Genomic DNA, 17,310 nt, shown 5'->3' on the forward strand with positions numbered 1-17,310 from the left:
TGAAACTAGAGCCACTCTCTCTTTTCTTGGATCAAACCTGATTAATGTTTCCACATTAATAACAATAAATACGATTATAAATATCTGTAAGAAACCTTTATTTATACTTTAAATTTTGTCTGTTTGAGTTATAGTGAAAATTAAACGAAATTGTTTTACTGTCTAGGAAAAGAATTGTATTGAATTACATTGAACAGAAAATGATAGTGCTGTGGAGTGAGGCGACAGAATGAGCAGGTAGCGAAGGGAATTTAGGAAAGGCCATGAGGATCAGCCGGCAGCGGTGACACACGCCCGTCCTCGATGGTATCCAAACCGCCTCTGGCCCCCCAGCACACACACGCACCCGCCGCCACCGTCGCTAGCGTGGCGGTGGTGCACACGCACGAACACACCAGCACCTCCCCCGACCCCCGAACACCGTCCAGTGTACCTGCGCTCGCTCACCTGTAGCGGGACGAGACAGTGGTGAGGCAGACGCCAGACCGTTCACACTACCCCTCCGTCTCGTACTCACAGTGCACCGCGGCAGCCGCTCTCTGCAACGGCGCCTGGAGCCTGACTTACCCACTGGTAGTAATCGCTCTCCAGAACTGCAAGCTGGAGGAGCTCTGACCCAAATGTGCAGTGGATTATATTAGTAATCAAGAATATTGATGCGTTTTTCATGAAGAATTTGAATGTGGTGCCAATGGAGTGAATTCTAAAGGTGGATTCTAAGAATGTGGTGAAGAAAACAGTAGTGTCTTCAGCTCTGCCTGACAACCTGGGATTTTAAGAGTGTGACCTAACTTGCGACACTTCACCTGTATGTCGTCTGCTAGTTAAGTAGTGGTCATCGTACAGTGACCTAAATTTGACCCTGGCTGACCTGTCAAGTAGAAAAGTGTGGGGTCACGAAGGCTGGATGCGAGCCATGACGGATCTTGACACCCCCGGCGCTGTCGTCTGGCCAAAGTGGTGTTATTCCAGTAAGTCGGCTTGGTATCATTCCCGTAAGTCCATATTTTTCTTACTTGACTAACTTAAACTTAATTAAATCTCTACTAATGCTCACGGCTAGTGCCTCCCACTCGTAGTCGCGAACCCACTTAACTTACGAATTTATCATTGCATATGATTTCAAAGTAATATTATATCAAATATCCTTCAATGTTGCTCTTCGAGAGCTATCGTAAATCGCTCGTGTCAGTGACAAACAACATTGATACATTTCAAGAAGGACCTATAAAACGCACTGTTGTGCTGTTTAGGGTCCTCGGGAGTGAACTCTGACCCGAAGTGTCAAACATTTCAACCTCTTCTCTTTATAACTTGACACAAATATCCAGACCGTTGAAGTTTTTTTTTACAATACATAATGTCATATTAGACGCTATCTCGATTTTTTAGACATGATTTTTGATTTAGTGAAGTTATCAATGTTGGCTCGAATTTACATTATGAATTATGTCTTTTATTAATCTGGGTCTTTGGGGTGGAAGAAGGGCTTAGATAGGTATACATCCACCAGCTCTGACATTTTCCTCCAACAATGGCTTATAACGAAGGCAAACGACGGTACTGCTTGAATGAACAAATGCGAGACATGACTTCAACAAACCTTGGAAGTGGGGTGTAGGATACACTTCAATAAACACTCACAAGTTGAAGATGCTTTCACGGCTTTCATGTCAGTATTGTAGTGGACACGCCTTTAAAGCACCGATACCTAAATATGTATTGGCGGACCGGAGCTCCATTAGAGCATTTGTACACATAAGTGAGCCAGCTACATCTTAAAGTGCATTATATTCCCAGAATCTGAGAAGAATGATCGTATTTTTTTTTTGGCGTTGGATCTAAGTAAACATTTAAAGGTAACAGATAACGGCCCAGGAACATTGTCACATAAAAGTAAATCTAATCGGAAGGTATTGGCTGAATCATGAATAGTGACTTTAGGAAACCATTCCTGTCATTCATAATCCATTCGTTCACTGAAAAATACTTGTTCTCTCCTCAGAGTTTATGCTCTGCAGGTGTCTGAACGGATGCGTGTCAGAAGTCAGTAGATGAATATCAATTGTGGCAAATCATTTCACTAATCAATAATTACCAACAACACAGACAGACAGGTAGTGGGAAAACGTGAGCAGCAGGCAAACGCTAGTCAGGTCACATTAAGAATTTGCTGCTTATCAAGTCTTCAATTAAGTCACATTCAGCCAGCTTGCGTCATACATTGAAAGTATATGGTCGATGATACCAAGAAGATAGAGGCATTTCATTACACTTTGTCATTTCCCTTCTAAATGTGAATTACACCGAATAAATTGTGGCATAATATACCTTTGTGCGGTACTTTTTTTTTTGTTGCAAATCATGTGACTGCGTGGTAACTAAAGTTATTTACTGTTACTGTACTTACTAGTTTATCCATCACCATGAGCACATCCAAGAATGTTTGTTGTTACAGAGAAAACCTATTTCTTACAATGTACGTGGTTGACATAGATAATCTGAAGTTCTTTGAAAAAAAAATTGAAGCCATTGTATACTACGCTACAGTTACTTGAGCCTACACAGTCAGACAAGTGACAAAATCGAGTTAATAATTGCAAGATCACTTTTTATTCACAAGTACTATTGAGCAAACTGCATTTCCCTCATTTATTGATTCTTACTTATGAAACAGCGTAAGTTAAAATAGGTGTAGACAAATTATTTTATTTATTTTGTACAAGATATGCTCAAGTAAGCACTATAATTATAAGTTCTCCAGCACAATATAAGAGTAAGTTGTACAGAAATATAATTATCGAAGCTAACTTTTGTTCTCTGCGTAACTGTCAACTATTAATCACAAATACTTCTCTAATAGTGGAGTAAGCCTGGATCCTCATAACTAGTGGAGTAGACATCGATCCTCTTAATTAGTGGGGTAAGCCTGGATCCTCATAACTAGTGGAGTAGGCATGGATCCTCTTATCTAGTCGAGTGAGTAGACATGGATCCTATTAACTAGTGGAGTGAGTAGGCATGGATCCTCTTATCTAGTCGAGTGAGTAGACATGGATCCTCTTAACTAGTGGAGTGAGTAGGCATGGATGGTCAAACTAGTGGAGTAAGTATGCCTGGACTCATTACAGTAGTGGAGTGAGGATGTCTGGATCCCCATAACTAGTGGAGTGAAGAGGCCTGGATGCTCTTACAGTTGTGGAGTAGGCCTGGATGCTCTTACAGTAGTAGAGAGAGGAGACATGGATCCTCTTACGGTAGTGGAGTGAGAAGGTCTGGATTTTCTTACAGCAGTGGAGTGAGGAGGACTGGATCCTCAAACAGTAGTGGAGAAATGAGGACTGGATGCTCTAACAGTGGTGGAGAAAAGAGGACTGGATCCTTTTACAACACTGGAGTGAAGAGGCCTGGACCCTCTTACAACAGTGGAATAAAGAGGCCTGGATTATTTTACAACGGTGGAGTGAAAAGGCCTGGTTCCTCTTACAACAGTGAAGAGGCTTGGATCTTCTTACAGTAGTGGAGTGAAGAGGCTGAATCCTCTTACAGTAGTGAAGTGAAAAGGTCTGGATCCTCTTACAACAGTGGAATGAAAAAGCCTGAATCCTCTTACAGCAGTGAAGTGCGGAGGCCTAGATCCTCTAGCAGCACTGGAGTAAGGAGGTCAGGATTCTCTTACAGTAGTAGAGAGAAGCCAGAATCCTTTTACAGTAGTGGAGTGAGGATGCCTGGATCCTTTTACAGTAGTGGAGTGAGGATGCTTGGATCCTTTTACAGTAGTGGGGTGAGTCTTGGATACTATTACAGTACTGTAATAAAAAAGCTTGGATTCTTTTATAGCAGTGGAGAGGGGAAGCATGGACCCTCTTAAAGAAATAGGGTGAGGTCAGGATGCTCCTTCAGGTAGTGGAACAGGGAGGCCTGGATCATCTTAGAGAAGAAAGTGAGGAGGCCTGAATAATCTTGCAGTAATTGAGTAAGGAGGCCTGAATCCTCTTTCAGTGACGTAGTGAGGAGGCGTGAATTCTCTTGTAGTAGAGTGAGGCCATAAATCTCTTGAAATTGTTAAGTGAGGAAGTCTGGATCCTTTTGCAATAATGGAGCGAAGAAAGTCTGTAACTTCTTGCAGTAGTGGAGTGAGGAGGCCTGGATCCTTTTTAAGTAGTGGAATGAGGCCTGGAGTTTCTTGCAATAGTGAAGCGAGGAGGTCTGAATCCTCTTGCAATTGTGGAGTGAGGAGGCCTGGATCTTCTTGCAGTAGAAGGGCGAGGAAGCCTGGATCCTGTTGCAGTAGTGAAGGGAGGCATGGGAACTTCTGGCAGTAGTGGACGGAGGTATTGATCCTTTTGAAGTAGTGGAGTGAGGCTTGGATCTTCTTGCAGTAGTAGAGTGAGGCTTGGATCCTCTTGCAAAAGTGGAGGGAGGTCTGGATCCTTTTGCAGTAGTGTAGTGAGGCCTGGATCCTCTTGCAGGTGTGGAAGGAGGTGTGGATTCTTTTGCTGTAGCAGAGTGAGGCCTGGAGTCTCTTTCAATAGTAGAATGAGGAGGCCTGAATTCTCTTGCAGTAGAAGATTGAGTAGGTCTAAATCCTCTTGCAGTAGTGGAGTGAGGCCTGGAATCTCTTGCAGTACCTGAATGAAGCGGCCTGGATCCTTTGATAGTAGTAGAGTGAGGCTTGGATCCTCTTGTAGCTGTCTAGTGAGGAGGCCTGGATCCTCTTTTAGTAGTGAAGCTTGGATATTCCTACAACTGTGGAGTAAGGAGGACTAGATCTTTCTTCAGTATTGGATAGGAATGAGAAGGTCTAGATCATTCTCCAGTAATAAAGTGTGGTGACCAGGATCCTTTGTTAGTAGAGTGAGGAGGCTTCGATCATCATACGATAATGTTGCGAGACTGCCTGGATCCTCTTCGGGTAGCTGGGTGAGGAACCCAGGATCTTCCTTCGGTAATGAGGTGAACAAACCAATATTCTCCTCTGTAGGAGTGAAGAAAAAATTTTCTACTCCAGTAATAAGAAGAGTCCTCCTCCGGTAGTGAAGCAGGGAAGTCTAGATCCTCCTATAGTAGTGAGTTGAGAAAGCGTTGATCCTCCTTCAGTAGCGTGATTAAGGAGCTTAAGATTGCAGGTAAATTTATAGAGCCCGTTTCAGCATCGTCAGTACTTTTCGAAGGGGCGTGGGTCTGGTGCAGAGTCTGAAGGATTGCCTCAGTACTCTGATGGAAAGATACTGATGACCGCTCAAGCCCGCGGTAGGAACTAATGCTAATAAGGAGGAGATTAAGAGGTGAAATTGCTTCATTGAAGCTTGCAGTTGAAGCAGAGGGTTATTTCCGTCGGGTTGACTTGAACATAGCAAAGCAACAAATTCTAGTACTGAGCGTTAAGAACAGAGATGAACCGGAGCATGGCCTACTTAGCTCGTGCTAAACACACCCTTCTCAAACCCATCTATTTTCACAAGTATATATATAAATATGATATTTTACGAGCTACCCAAGGTATAAGATTCAATCATCACATTAAGACTTCAATATCGCCACTTGGCAGTTTATTCCTCTTGTTCACAACTCTATTGCCAAAGTAGCTTTTTTCTAAATTTGAAGTAATCCAACTTAAGTCCACTTAACTAAAAATACCGGTATATCTGTTCACACGAATGAATATACGTGTTAACCAGATAGTCCTACTAGTTCGCTCAGAAGCACAAGCTGTATATGTGTTTTAGAGAACAATACTGTATTATATCAAAGATATATTTTTTATCATAAAAGGAAATACAAGTCAGTCGTCAGGAAAGTGTGTGTCTGGTGACCCCGAGGAGAGATATTAGATTACGTGTATTTGGTCAACAGCAGCGGCAGTGTGAGTGTAGACGTGGGCGTAGGCATGGGCGTGCTCTGAATGTAGGCGTAGGCGTGGGCGTACAAGAATTGTATATGTGGGTGCTGGTGTGGGCGTGTAGGCTTTATGTATGGGCGTAGACGTGGGCTTGTGGGTGTTCTCTGAGTGTGGGTGAAGGCGTTATCGTTATGACGTTGTGTGTGAGGAGTGCGGGTGAAGCAAGCGTTGTATCAGTACAAGCGTTGGCGTGGGCTTGAGGGCGTTGAGTGTGGGTGCAGGCGTAGGCGTGCGGGTGTGGGGGGTAAGCTTTACAAAATTGGTACTCAGAAGCATACATTATTTTATAGCAGTATACGTAGTTTTATAACAGTATTCAATGTTAACTGAGGTCAGTACCAATGGAAAATATTTTTCTACCGTCTTGAAGTTTACTTTAAGACATTACTTAAAAATTAACTTAATTTCATAGAATCATCAATCAGGTTCACGGTACATCGATATAATATAAGAAAATTACAAACAATTTGGTTATTACTAATCTCAATGAACAAACAATGAAGCAAAGCTGTTTTCCATCTCATCAGTAATATATAAACCATCGACTGAGCTTAGTAATAAGACAGAATGATTATTATTATTATTATTATTATCATCATTATTATTAATATTATAATTATAATTATCAGAGGCAATCAGTTTCGATAAAGGAAGGGAAGGGTAGCTCCATTTTATTGGCCAACGTATCCTTCAACGGACAGAATGAGCTGCTTATGTAGATTGTTGGTCAGTATTTCCCCCTCCATTTATTAGCCTCATTGATATGCTTCTAATGAATTGTCGGAAAAAAGTCTCTAGGTTTATCAATAGCTTTGACAGCAATATTGTTGGCAGAGTTCATTCAGCGTAGCAACTCCGTAGTTTTTCATGTCATTCCTGTGATCTATATCCCGCTTTTTGCTCTGGGATTTGGGGGGGGGGGAAACACCGAATGGATCGGTTCCTACGAGAGCATTGAAGTCACTAGATCTCAGGCGTGGCGCCTCATGCAATATTGAAATGGTTGTGGTTCCCGCAGAGAGATCCCATTCGGGACTGATTCACAACGCTCTGCTTACTTCTTAATTTACCGTACCTGATTACACTTCCATTTTTGTCATTTTTATTTGGCTTATGTCTTGTTCTTAAAGAGTCAGCTCTGTTATTACATACTTTAATGGCATCACGCTGCAACTTATTTGACTAATGGAACATGAGTTTTGTTGCATCCAAATGGTTGCTGCTGAAAATATTAAAAAAATAGATAACGTTATAGAACCGCTCTTTGTACAGTTCTACAAAGCGCGAAATGTTATAAATATTGTGTTGCAGCGTGTCTTCACATGGGTTTTTCGTGAGCGACATCACAGTGTAACTGAAAAATCTTTGAGTTTTACTTGAAAATTATACGACACATGTGATTGTTATGCCTAAAAAGCGCAAGAGTTTCGTTATAAAGTGCTTCGGGGAATTAATGCTTTTCCTCAGAACACTTCAAGTAAATAGCTTTCCAGTATGATTTTTGTCATGTACAGTCTCAGAATTTTCATGAAATTCCCGCAAACTCAGGTGCCTTTTTTCAATGAAGTGACCACGCGAATGATAATTAAGTAACGCATTGAAAGATCTGTCTCTAGGGTTCAAGAAGGGAGTATGCCCCAGGCCTCCCAACACAGCGTGTTAAACTACAGGCCTACCAACTGGACCTGATATGCTACAGGTCTTCCAATTTGGGTTGAAGTGTCACTATCGTAGTTTTGTCCGATGCGCTAGAGATCTCTGAGGTTGATAAGAATCTCTGTGAACCTCCCGGTCAGGCTTGATGAGGTAATCTTCCAGAGGGATCTGAAGGATTACTAGCTTTACAGATAATCTTGAACTGCTGCTATCTTTCCTGCTCATTTTGAAGTACTAATGAGCTCCCAGTTCGTTCTCGTGTGCTACCGGGCTCCGAGGTGCCACAGGTCTCCCAGCTTGACCTGAAGTTGTAAAGACGTCCTAGCTATTCGTGAAGCTTGTACTATTTTTCCAGAAACAATTTATCGTAGCGTCAGTTCTACGAAAGGTTACCGGTTCAGTATACCTACCAGCAATGCAACAGCGTGAACATCGTATTAACCATACTTGGGCGTTAACCTATGTTTGGTTAATGCAAAGAACAGAGGTGCAAAACATGTGGCGTTGTAGACTGCGGAGATGAATCAAATGAGGAATGCTGTATATTGAGTAAATGTATTAAATATGTTGTGTTGTACATTGCGTAGATATTTTAAGTGCTTGGTGTTGAATGTGTTCATTGAGAAGGAAATGAACTGTAAAATCCGATGAAAATAAGCGGTGTAAATAGGCTATATGCTTGAAATACCAGCTTAAACGAGGCTAGACGTCTTGCGTAAAGACAGTAATTTGTACAGTGCCAATGAGGTCAGTCTGGCCACTGTAATCAGGGCCAGAGGCACAGCCTCGGGTTGCGTCACACTCTCTGGGAATGCGTCCATCAGTCAGCCTCAGTCCATTAGCAGAGAGAGGCAGGTCAGAGGCCAATTGCCTGGGGCCCTTCTTCCAAACTGAGTTTCTTATGTAGGGCCGGAGGAAGGGAATGATGAAAAACGATTGGAGAATTAATGGATTTCAATACACAAATGTATGAAATTTGTTTGTATAGGAGGTCAGGGTAATTGCTGGAGTGGGTAAATTAATACCAAGATAGTTCTGCGAAGTGTGTTTTTTTTTTCAAAACTTAAGCAATCAAATTAATTTTTTTTAAATCGCTGCTTCAAATGAGTCCTGGGCCCTTTTTCGAGTTTTGCAGGCTCTCTTTATGTCGTTGCAGGCTCTCTTTATATTGTTGCAGGCTCTCCTTATGTCGTTGCAGGCTCTCTTTATGTCGTTGTAAAATTCGGAGTCACAATCAAGGTTGAATGGGATGGGTTGGCTCAAGCTAAATTACCCAAGGGCCAGGGGAAAGTTGTGTGAAACGTAGAATGAGGTCGCGATGATCCTCTGCAGCCGCTTCAATGAGGCAGGTAATCCAGAGAACAGAACTCATTTGCTATCACTCACTCCCTTATTTTCTTCTTAGAAGTACACAGACATCATGGTCCAGTAAATCATGAAACTGAAACGTGTTCACTGAGCTTTCCACTTTCAAACGTCAGTTCAGTTAACCAGGCTCCGTGATCTTCTTCCCCTAGATATTAAGATTGATATTCCTAAAAAGCAAATCCAAATCCAAATTGTCTTGCCTCCACTCATCCCACTCTAACATCCTCAAGCTTTTGTTGGACGCTTAGACCCTTCTTGCAGCATTCTTCACACCCAGCTTCCAACTCTTACTCTAACATTTCATACATCTTTTGACCATCTCCAACTGACACATCAATTCATATGTTTTGCTTTCTACTTTGTCCCTTCTTCCGGTCCCTGAATTTTGCCTTTCATGCAGTAAAACAGTTTTAATGTCTTTATTTCTTATTTCCTGAATAATATTCATGTAAGACATTAATGGATCATCTTACATCCATAAATAAGACCCATGTTTGCTGAAAAATATTCCCCTTCTCTACTACATTAAGTCTCCGTATACGCTTATAGAAAAGTTCTGTGCACATAACATCTTACTCTCAGTCCATATTTGCGTAATAGCAGATATATCGCTATCCACCATATAATTTTTTTGTTCGAAATGCATAAATGCAATAAACAATGCTTTAATTTATCTGTTTATTACTTGCTTACGAGCTTTAAAGCAAGGACGTCTTTCAAATATCCATTTTTTCTCTACAGTCATTTTCATTTTGTGTGTGTGTGTGTGTGTGTGTGTGTGTGTGTGTGTGTGTGTGTGTGTGTGTGTGTGTTTCTGTGTGTGTTTCTGTATGTCTGTGTCTTTGAGTGTGTCTGTGTGTGTGTATCTGCATACACTGCGTGTTTGCAGGTGCGTGCATCAAAATCACAAGAGGTATGAGATACCGTAATACAGAGTTTTACCACTCTGAAAGTGAAAGAGAAATATATTCCCGGAGCTTACGTGAGGCATTAATCACTGAGGTTGAAGGATAATAACAATAGATGGCATATTTATGCCATCAACTTTACACATCTCCCTAAGAACGTCATATGTGGTATCCAGGTTATTAAGTCCCTGCTTGATGTTCCGATTATACTCTCACCAGCCTTTTTGAAACCTGATTTAATTATATTTCGTTCAACCATTAATTTGCATGTAATAATTATTCTTAAAATACAACCAATCAAGGGGTTGATTATAATACATATATATATCATGAGTATGCAGATTATTCGAAATCTGACAAAAAAAGCGAACGAGAGAGATAAAGCTGGAGAGGTAGTAGGAGGTGTGTGGTAAAGAGAGAGAGAGAGAGAGAGAGAGAGAGAGAGAGAGAGAAACAGACTGACAGAGAGTGTATTTACTGTATAAACACACGCTATAACACCAAGTCTGTCATCATGATCATCGATCACTCTTCCTTAATATTTACCACTGGTGAATATCGAGGCTGAGGCGCCACCACGAGACTGTTACAACAATAGAACTTAGATAAGAAGCCCCCTTTCCCAGCATATATTATTCAGGGACCCAGAAGCATATTGTATTAATTTGAATTGATCGTTCAGAAGTCGTAGATGATCAGCTGAATAAGGAGTTGATCGTCGCAAGGCTGTTACAGTGAGTAATATTTGGGAACCTCTCCAGCAAGGATATAATCACCGAGGGGCTTATGTCTCTCGGTGTATATACACTGAGAGTTTGCTTACTCCCCATTTTAGGGATTAAAGTATTCTTGACTGGTAGTGCACGGGTGACATGCAAACTTAGTGACCTTGTAGTCGATAGGCTTTAAAACATTTCTTCACTCAGTTAAGTTCGCTGAGTTTAAAGGCTACTGATTACAAGATGGTCAGCAAGTCTGCATATAGCCTGTCACCACTGGTCAAAGATACTTAAGCTCTAGAATAGGGGTTAACGTAAACTTTGTATGTATGCACCTCTCGGTGTGTATACAATGAGAGACGCACACTTCTCGTTCTATACATGTATATTTTGTGGATGTTACTGTCTCGGGATGGCAGCTTGTTGATGCCTGGCTGTTTAAGAGTCTCAGCTCATTTCTTTGAGACTAGTTTCTTGGGATCTACGAGTTTCATTTTGTGTGTTTACCTGATAGCAACACTTTATTTGGTAGAGTCTTATCACTTTGTAAAATCAAATATGATTGCATTTATTAGCTTACTAGACTCAATTTAATATTATCTGGTCACTTGATAGCATGTGTCTGGTAGCTCTTGGTCACTTTCTAACATGATATCATTTGGTAGCATCTGTTTGTTAGCGTCGTGCCCCTTGAAGCATCTGTCTCTTGGCGACTGCTCATTTCGTCACATCAACTAGGTTAATGTGACCAAATGACTAGGTTGGTCCTTTCCAGCATCTGTTCGGTGGCATATCTTTCCTTGTAACATCACTGCGTATGTCAGTTTATCTGGAGAGCGTGAAGTTCCTCGAAAAGATAAAAACTATATGAAAATGAATATTTAACAGCACAATATAGTTAGGACAACTTAGTGTCAGCTAGGCAAGAAGCCTCGGTAGTGATATACATACCAGCAGGCGGGCTAAATTTGTTGACATGCAAACAACTACATACAATAGTCAGTGAAGAACAGACATACGCTGCAGAACAAGCTTTAATTGCGACAAAGTTTCGTTATGTAGAGAGCCTTGTGAATTCACACAGTAGAGGGTTGGGGGTTAGGTTGCGTCTCCCTGCACGGGTGACAGCGTAAGGACACCGGCTATGGCCTTCATGCCAGTGTAAACACCGGATCGACCTTCGTACGTATTTGGTTAAAATGCCTGTATTATTGTACTCATTGTAAAGCGGTAAACCCATATGGACTGCTCAGAGAAAGTTGTTGACGCCTGACCCTCTGTTCGCCAATCGCGAGACAGACACTTCATCTATTATCGGGGAAAGGGGAAGCGACGATGTTATTCCTTGTGATAATAGGATTCACTATCTAACTCTACTTATTTTGGGACTCAGAAACACGGTCGTATTTTGTGGCTAAGAAAAATTCAACCAACAGATGGGATTTAATGATGTTTGGTTTGTATATGCAAGAGGCAGTAGTTGATGTTAGAAGATTATTAGTTCATATATCTGATTATTTTCTCTCCTGAAATTTGCTGGGAGCTGGATCACAGTTTTTGCAAATTAAATGAAAAAGGAGATTATTGGCAATGGTATTAAATAGTTTCTTTAAATTCCAACCCACTTCAGTTCAGTCTCACTGATTCATATTCTGGGGGGAAACTCTTAAGAATCGCTTCGGAACGCAAATTCTTAAATAGATCACAAGCAAATTTACCGCATGTATCATAATCCACAAACTGTTCACACATTTTATCAAATCAACATCTATATATGTCGTGCCGAATAGGTAAAACTTGCAATTTTGGCTTAAATAGCAACGTTCCTCTTGCCGAATAAGGCAAGCGAAAATTCATGTATGCAGTAATTTCGCAAAAATCATTCTGAACCTAATGAACAAAATATATTTCATTGTGTTTGTTTATTATTAAATTATTATAAACTTACCTAAATTATATTTAGTTGGATTAGGCTAAATTAAATTGCGCTTGTTATAATAAGGTTAGGTAAGTTTTTCAAGGTTCTTTTGGTACATAATTATTAATTTTTACATTAATATAACTGAAAAAATATATCTTTAAATAAGAGAAAATTTTAGAAAGGACTTAATTTTAAATGAGTTCTTCCTAATTGACCAATTTTACCTATTCAGCACGACATATATATATTTATATATATATATATATATATATATATATATATATATATACATATAACATATAACAACACTACGACTAGCCAAGGACTCGAACCCATGCTGCTCTGGCCTGCCTCATGGTGGGCGAAAACTCATGACGCCTTAATCCACTGGACCATACAGGCAGGCCAAAGCAGCATGGGTTCGAGTCCTTGGCTGGTCACAGTGTTGTTATTGATCAATACCACTCGTTCGTGTGCACAATAATATATATATATATATATATATATATATATATATATATATATATATATATATATATATATATATATATATATATATATATATATATATATATATATAATTCATCTATGAAATATATAAATAACTTAGTGAGCTCAGTGTTTTAACCAAACAAACTTAGCTAAATAAGCTAAGTGCAAAAGTTTTACGGAAAGAGAAGAACCCTTGATAGTGGTGTCAGGTAAGTCACGGGTAATATTTTCGTTATCACGAGATTATTCTAGCAACTGTAGCGGGATCTGAAGGTATACTGTAATCCGAAGGTTTCACACAGTCTGAGGGGTGACTACAACATTCATCTTCGCTCATCTACTCTAGGGGCTTCAACTACCAGAGGTCATTAACACCGGTCTCTGTGTATTTTAACTAATACCGTTCACCAAAATATTCCCTAAAATGTGGATTAACGTAAACCCCGTGTACAGACGACCGTTCTAGGTTGCGTCTAGACGCTTCCCACACAACCAGAAAGTGACGTATTCGCTGGCGTGGATATGTAGAATAGAGAGAGTTCACGCAGGCGCTGTATAATAATAATAATAATAATAATAATAATAATAATAATAATAATAATAATAATAATAATAATAATAGAGAAAAAAAAGGATAAATTAGTAATAGTAGTAGTAGTAGTAGTTGTTGTTGTTGTTGCTGTTGTTGAAATTACAGTTGTTATTGTTCTTTACAGTTTTTATATTAACGAAAACGGTTCGTTGGAAGCTCGGTTAATGGAATTTAAATCATAACCGCACGAGTCTCATCAACTCTACATGTAGTCTGTTCCTCAACAGTCAAGAATGCTTTAGTATCTCAAATATGGATTAAGGAAAACTCTCAGGAATATATACTGAGCGATATACACCTCTTGGTGCACATATCCTGTGAATGATTCACAGACTCGTATACATGTTAATGCCTCAGTTCTGCTCACTGTGTCAGATTGTTTTCTTGATGCGGCAGAGGCCAAGCGTGGCAAGTACCATCGTCTTGCGGACCAAATTCTTCATACACGCTTCGGCGGTTAGCCTACGGCGAGGGTCACATTTTGTCAGGCTGGTTCTTGTGAAGTGGAGCAATCATCTAAAGATTTTAATGAAGACTTTGTCGTCTCTATTACCTCCACACGCTGCTAAGAAAATTGCATACTTATGAGTTTCTCTGGCGCGGAAGTTATTGCTGTCAGTCTCCAAGAATGCGTTCTAGACCAGTCTCGCTCTGTTGTCTGTTTCTTTTTTTCTTGTCTTTAACAATGTGACGAAGGCCATTCTTCTGGCTGGCTCACGCGAGTGTGAACAATGAGTGTACAGTGTGACGAGCTCACGGCCTTCACGCTAAGTTTCTCCTCCACTCAGATCTGTCCCACTAGTGTCAGCTGGATCACGGAAGTCTCGGTATCAAAATTAAAGAGCCTTTTACGGCACATTGTGTGTGTGTGTATGCATGTATATTCATACTTTATAAACTATATATATATATATATATATATATATATATATATATATATATATATATATATAGAGAGAGAGAGAGAGAGAGAGAGAGAGAGAGAGAGAGGTACCACCTTTAGAACTGGACTGGGGACCCTTATGTGTGTGTGTGCGTGTGTATGTGTGTGTGTGTGTGTGTGTGTGTGTGTGTGTGTGTGTGTGTGTGTGTGTGTGTGTGGTGTGTGTATGTGTGTGTGTGTGTATGTGTGTGTGTGTGTGCGTGTGCGTGTGCGTGTGCGTGTGTGTGTGTGTGTGTGTGTGTGTGTGTGTGTGTGTGTGTGTGTGTGTGTGTAGAGATAGTGAGTTACAAGTATTACTTCACTAACTCTATTTATTATAACTTTCCCTGTTTACTTCCAGAAACCATTTTTTGTCGCATATCGCTTATAACTCCAGTTTTAATTTTTGCACAACCTTAATATATGCTTAAACAGCATATGTAGGCTGGTAGAAAGCAACCTATCAGAAGCGTGCTACTTTCCTCATATGAGTGTGAAACAGACTCGTGTTAAGGTTTTGCACTCAAACAGATTGTTGATCAAGAAAGACACGTTGCTATGCTATGATTTACTGGGACAATATTTCGCTCTGTGAAGAGCTTTATCAAGATGAAATTACCTTCAGCATCCAATTACTGGTGGAACACAAAGTTTTTCGCACAAGTCAAGAAGTCAGATACGTCACCTTGTTCGTGAGTCACAAGAAAATTTGAGACATGCAGCTAAGAAGCGTATAAAAATTAGTTTAATAATAACTTTTGTGAAATGCGAAACCCTTATATATTTGGTGTCTTTCTGTTGAAAAAGGAGCTTTTGTGGGTGAGTGTAGTGCATGTCAGGTTCCTATTATCGCTTAAACTTACACCTTCACCCGGGCAATCGATAGGTCGTCGAAACGTCCGTAATCAAGAAGTGTAAGTCGAACTCAAATCATAATAGTGCCTACCAGATTGATATTATCTCCAATACATACGAGCAAGCCAACCGAGTCATCGATGCATTCGAGGAATATTATCCCCAAAATTCAAGGTAATAAATAAATATGTGGTGTGTGTAAGGGGTTAAGAGGCAACACACACGCAGGTGGTGGATAACAACGCCTTTCTTCTCCCGTGAACCGAAACCTAATGTCATGAAAGTGGAGTTTTTTGTATATGGTGGAAGGGAAAATAATTATCATTTTGGGAGATACAAATACGTGTGTCGATTTCTGATAATATAGTAGCTGGGGATGTCCAGAGGCCACTATTTACCGAGCTGATATTGATATTAGGAGATGCGACTCTTCCAAGGAAAATATAAACGCTGAAGGAAAAAGTGGAAAGGAAATACCGGACGAGTTTCATAGATCTTACCTGAAGACGGCGCCAGAGACGTGAATTATTATATTTTCCTGGATTTACGCAAAACCCGTAAGGATCATACGGCGAGCGAGTAATAGATAATCAGGTGTGATCTGAGGAAGGGGAGAGTAGGTCCAGTTCCTTGAATCAAGAGCCATTTACCAGCATCAAGTCACCCACCAAGAAGCGCCGGAGAGGTGATGCCACGAGATCGCACATGGAAAAGATAAATAACGAAAAGGATTTCTCTCTAATACGAAGGCGTCTGTTGAGAATATTAAACTTATTGCCTAAACTATTGATACAGCTCATATCTGGACAGGATAAAAAGTAGAAGGCTCTCTCCCCATCCTCCACTCCAGTAAATACTGCCGACAGGAAGAGGTGGGTGAATAAAACACCAGTCCGTACTGGAAGGCGTACATGAGCACTTAATAGGAAAGGTGGATTGTGTGCATAAGCGTAATGTTAGTATTACTGCTACTATTGTCATCACTACTACCTCTACCAGTCTTATCATCACCATTACTATTACTATAATAAGGCTATTGTTGCCACTACCTCACGACTACGAGAGAGAGAGAGAGAGAGAGAGAGAGAGAGAGAGAGAGAGAGAGAGAGAGAGAGAGAGAGAGAGAGAGAGAGAGAGAGAGATTGAGCGTGATAGAAAATTGCTCCCGACACGTCGCGCCTCCGTGGTAACCTCTGGACACGCACCTTCCCGGAAATGGCACATATGTAGACAGTTGTATAGTATACAAGCACACAATATATCACACATATAACACACACACACACATAAACACACACACACACACACACACACACACACACACACACACACACACACACACACACACACACACACACACACACAGCAGGAAGGAGGACAGCATAGGGTCGTGATCACCCCCTGTGGTTTAACCCGAGAATATGAAGCAGACCAGAGTTATCATCACACCGCTGCAGGACCGTAGCTCAAGACACCCTCTCGTTGCGGCAAGCAGAGAACAATGGTTCTACCCAATCATTACACGCCTCTTGCTCGATATTCCCCATCGCTGCGTGACCAGTAAAGGTCTAGATAAGTATCATCTAAACTTTTCTGCACCTTAAAGTTAGCATCCTTCAACTCCTCATTTCCGATCAATTTTGCGACAAGCGCGATACAGGTGTTCAAGTTCACAATGTTTATTTTTGCGGTTTTAATATATGTGTTTATCTACGGCGAACGTATACGGCCATAAATTTCTTCATACACGCTCAGTATTTCAGAGATATAATCAGACGAAACATAACAAGTGACAGGCGAATCGGGAACACCTTGAGGAACGCCTTGACCTAACACATTCCAAAACAAAAGGCAAGCTGTGCAAGGAGAATCAAATAGTCTCTTGTTCTCTCGGATCTCCATATCTTATATTACACACAGAAAGAGGATACATTTGTATACACGAAATATATACCTAGTGGAAAGTTTTCAATCC

The 17,310-nt window shown here is 40.6% G+C and overlaps 1 protein-coding gene across 3 annotated transcripts in view; it reads left to right on the forward strand.

Moving 5' to 3' along the window:
* The first annotated feature begins 440 nt into the window (after positions 1-440).
* The window catches only part of LOC128686646 (polyhomeotic-like protein 1), an 89,876-nt gene continuing 73,006 nt past the window's right edge, over positions 441-17,310 (forward strand). Inside the window, exon 1 of one of the 3 annotated variants that reach the window (XM_053773646.2) lies at positions 441-995. In XM_053773646.2, the coding sequence (XP_053629621.1) occupies positions 908-995 (88 nt within the window). In that variant the 5' untranslated portion in view covers positions 441-907. The remainder of the gene's footprint in view (positions 996-17,310) is intronic. The other 2 variants (XM_053773647.2, XM_053773648.2) reach the window with 2 other exon arrangements.

Source organism: Cherax quadricarinatus, chromosome 12, assembly GCF_038502225.1.
Source record: "Cherax quadricarinatus isolate ZL_2023a chromosome 12, ASM3850222v1, whole genome shotgun sequence".
Classification (NCBI taxonomy): Eukaryota; Metazoa; Arthropoda; class Malacostraca; order Decapoda; family Parastacidae; genus Cherax; species Cherax quadricarinatus.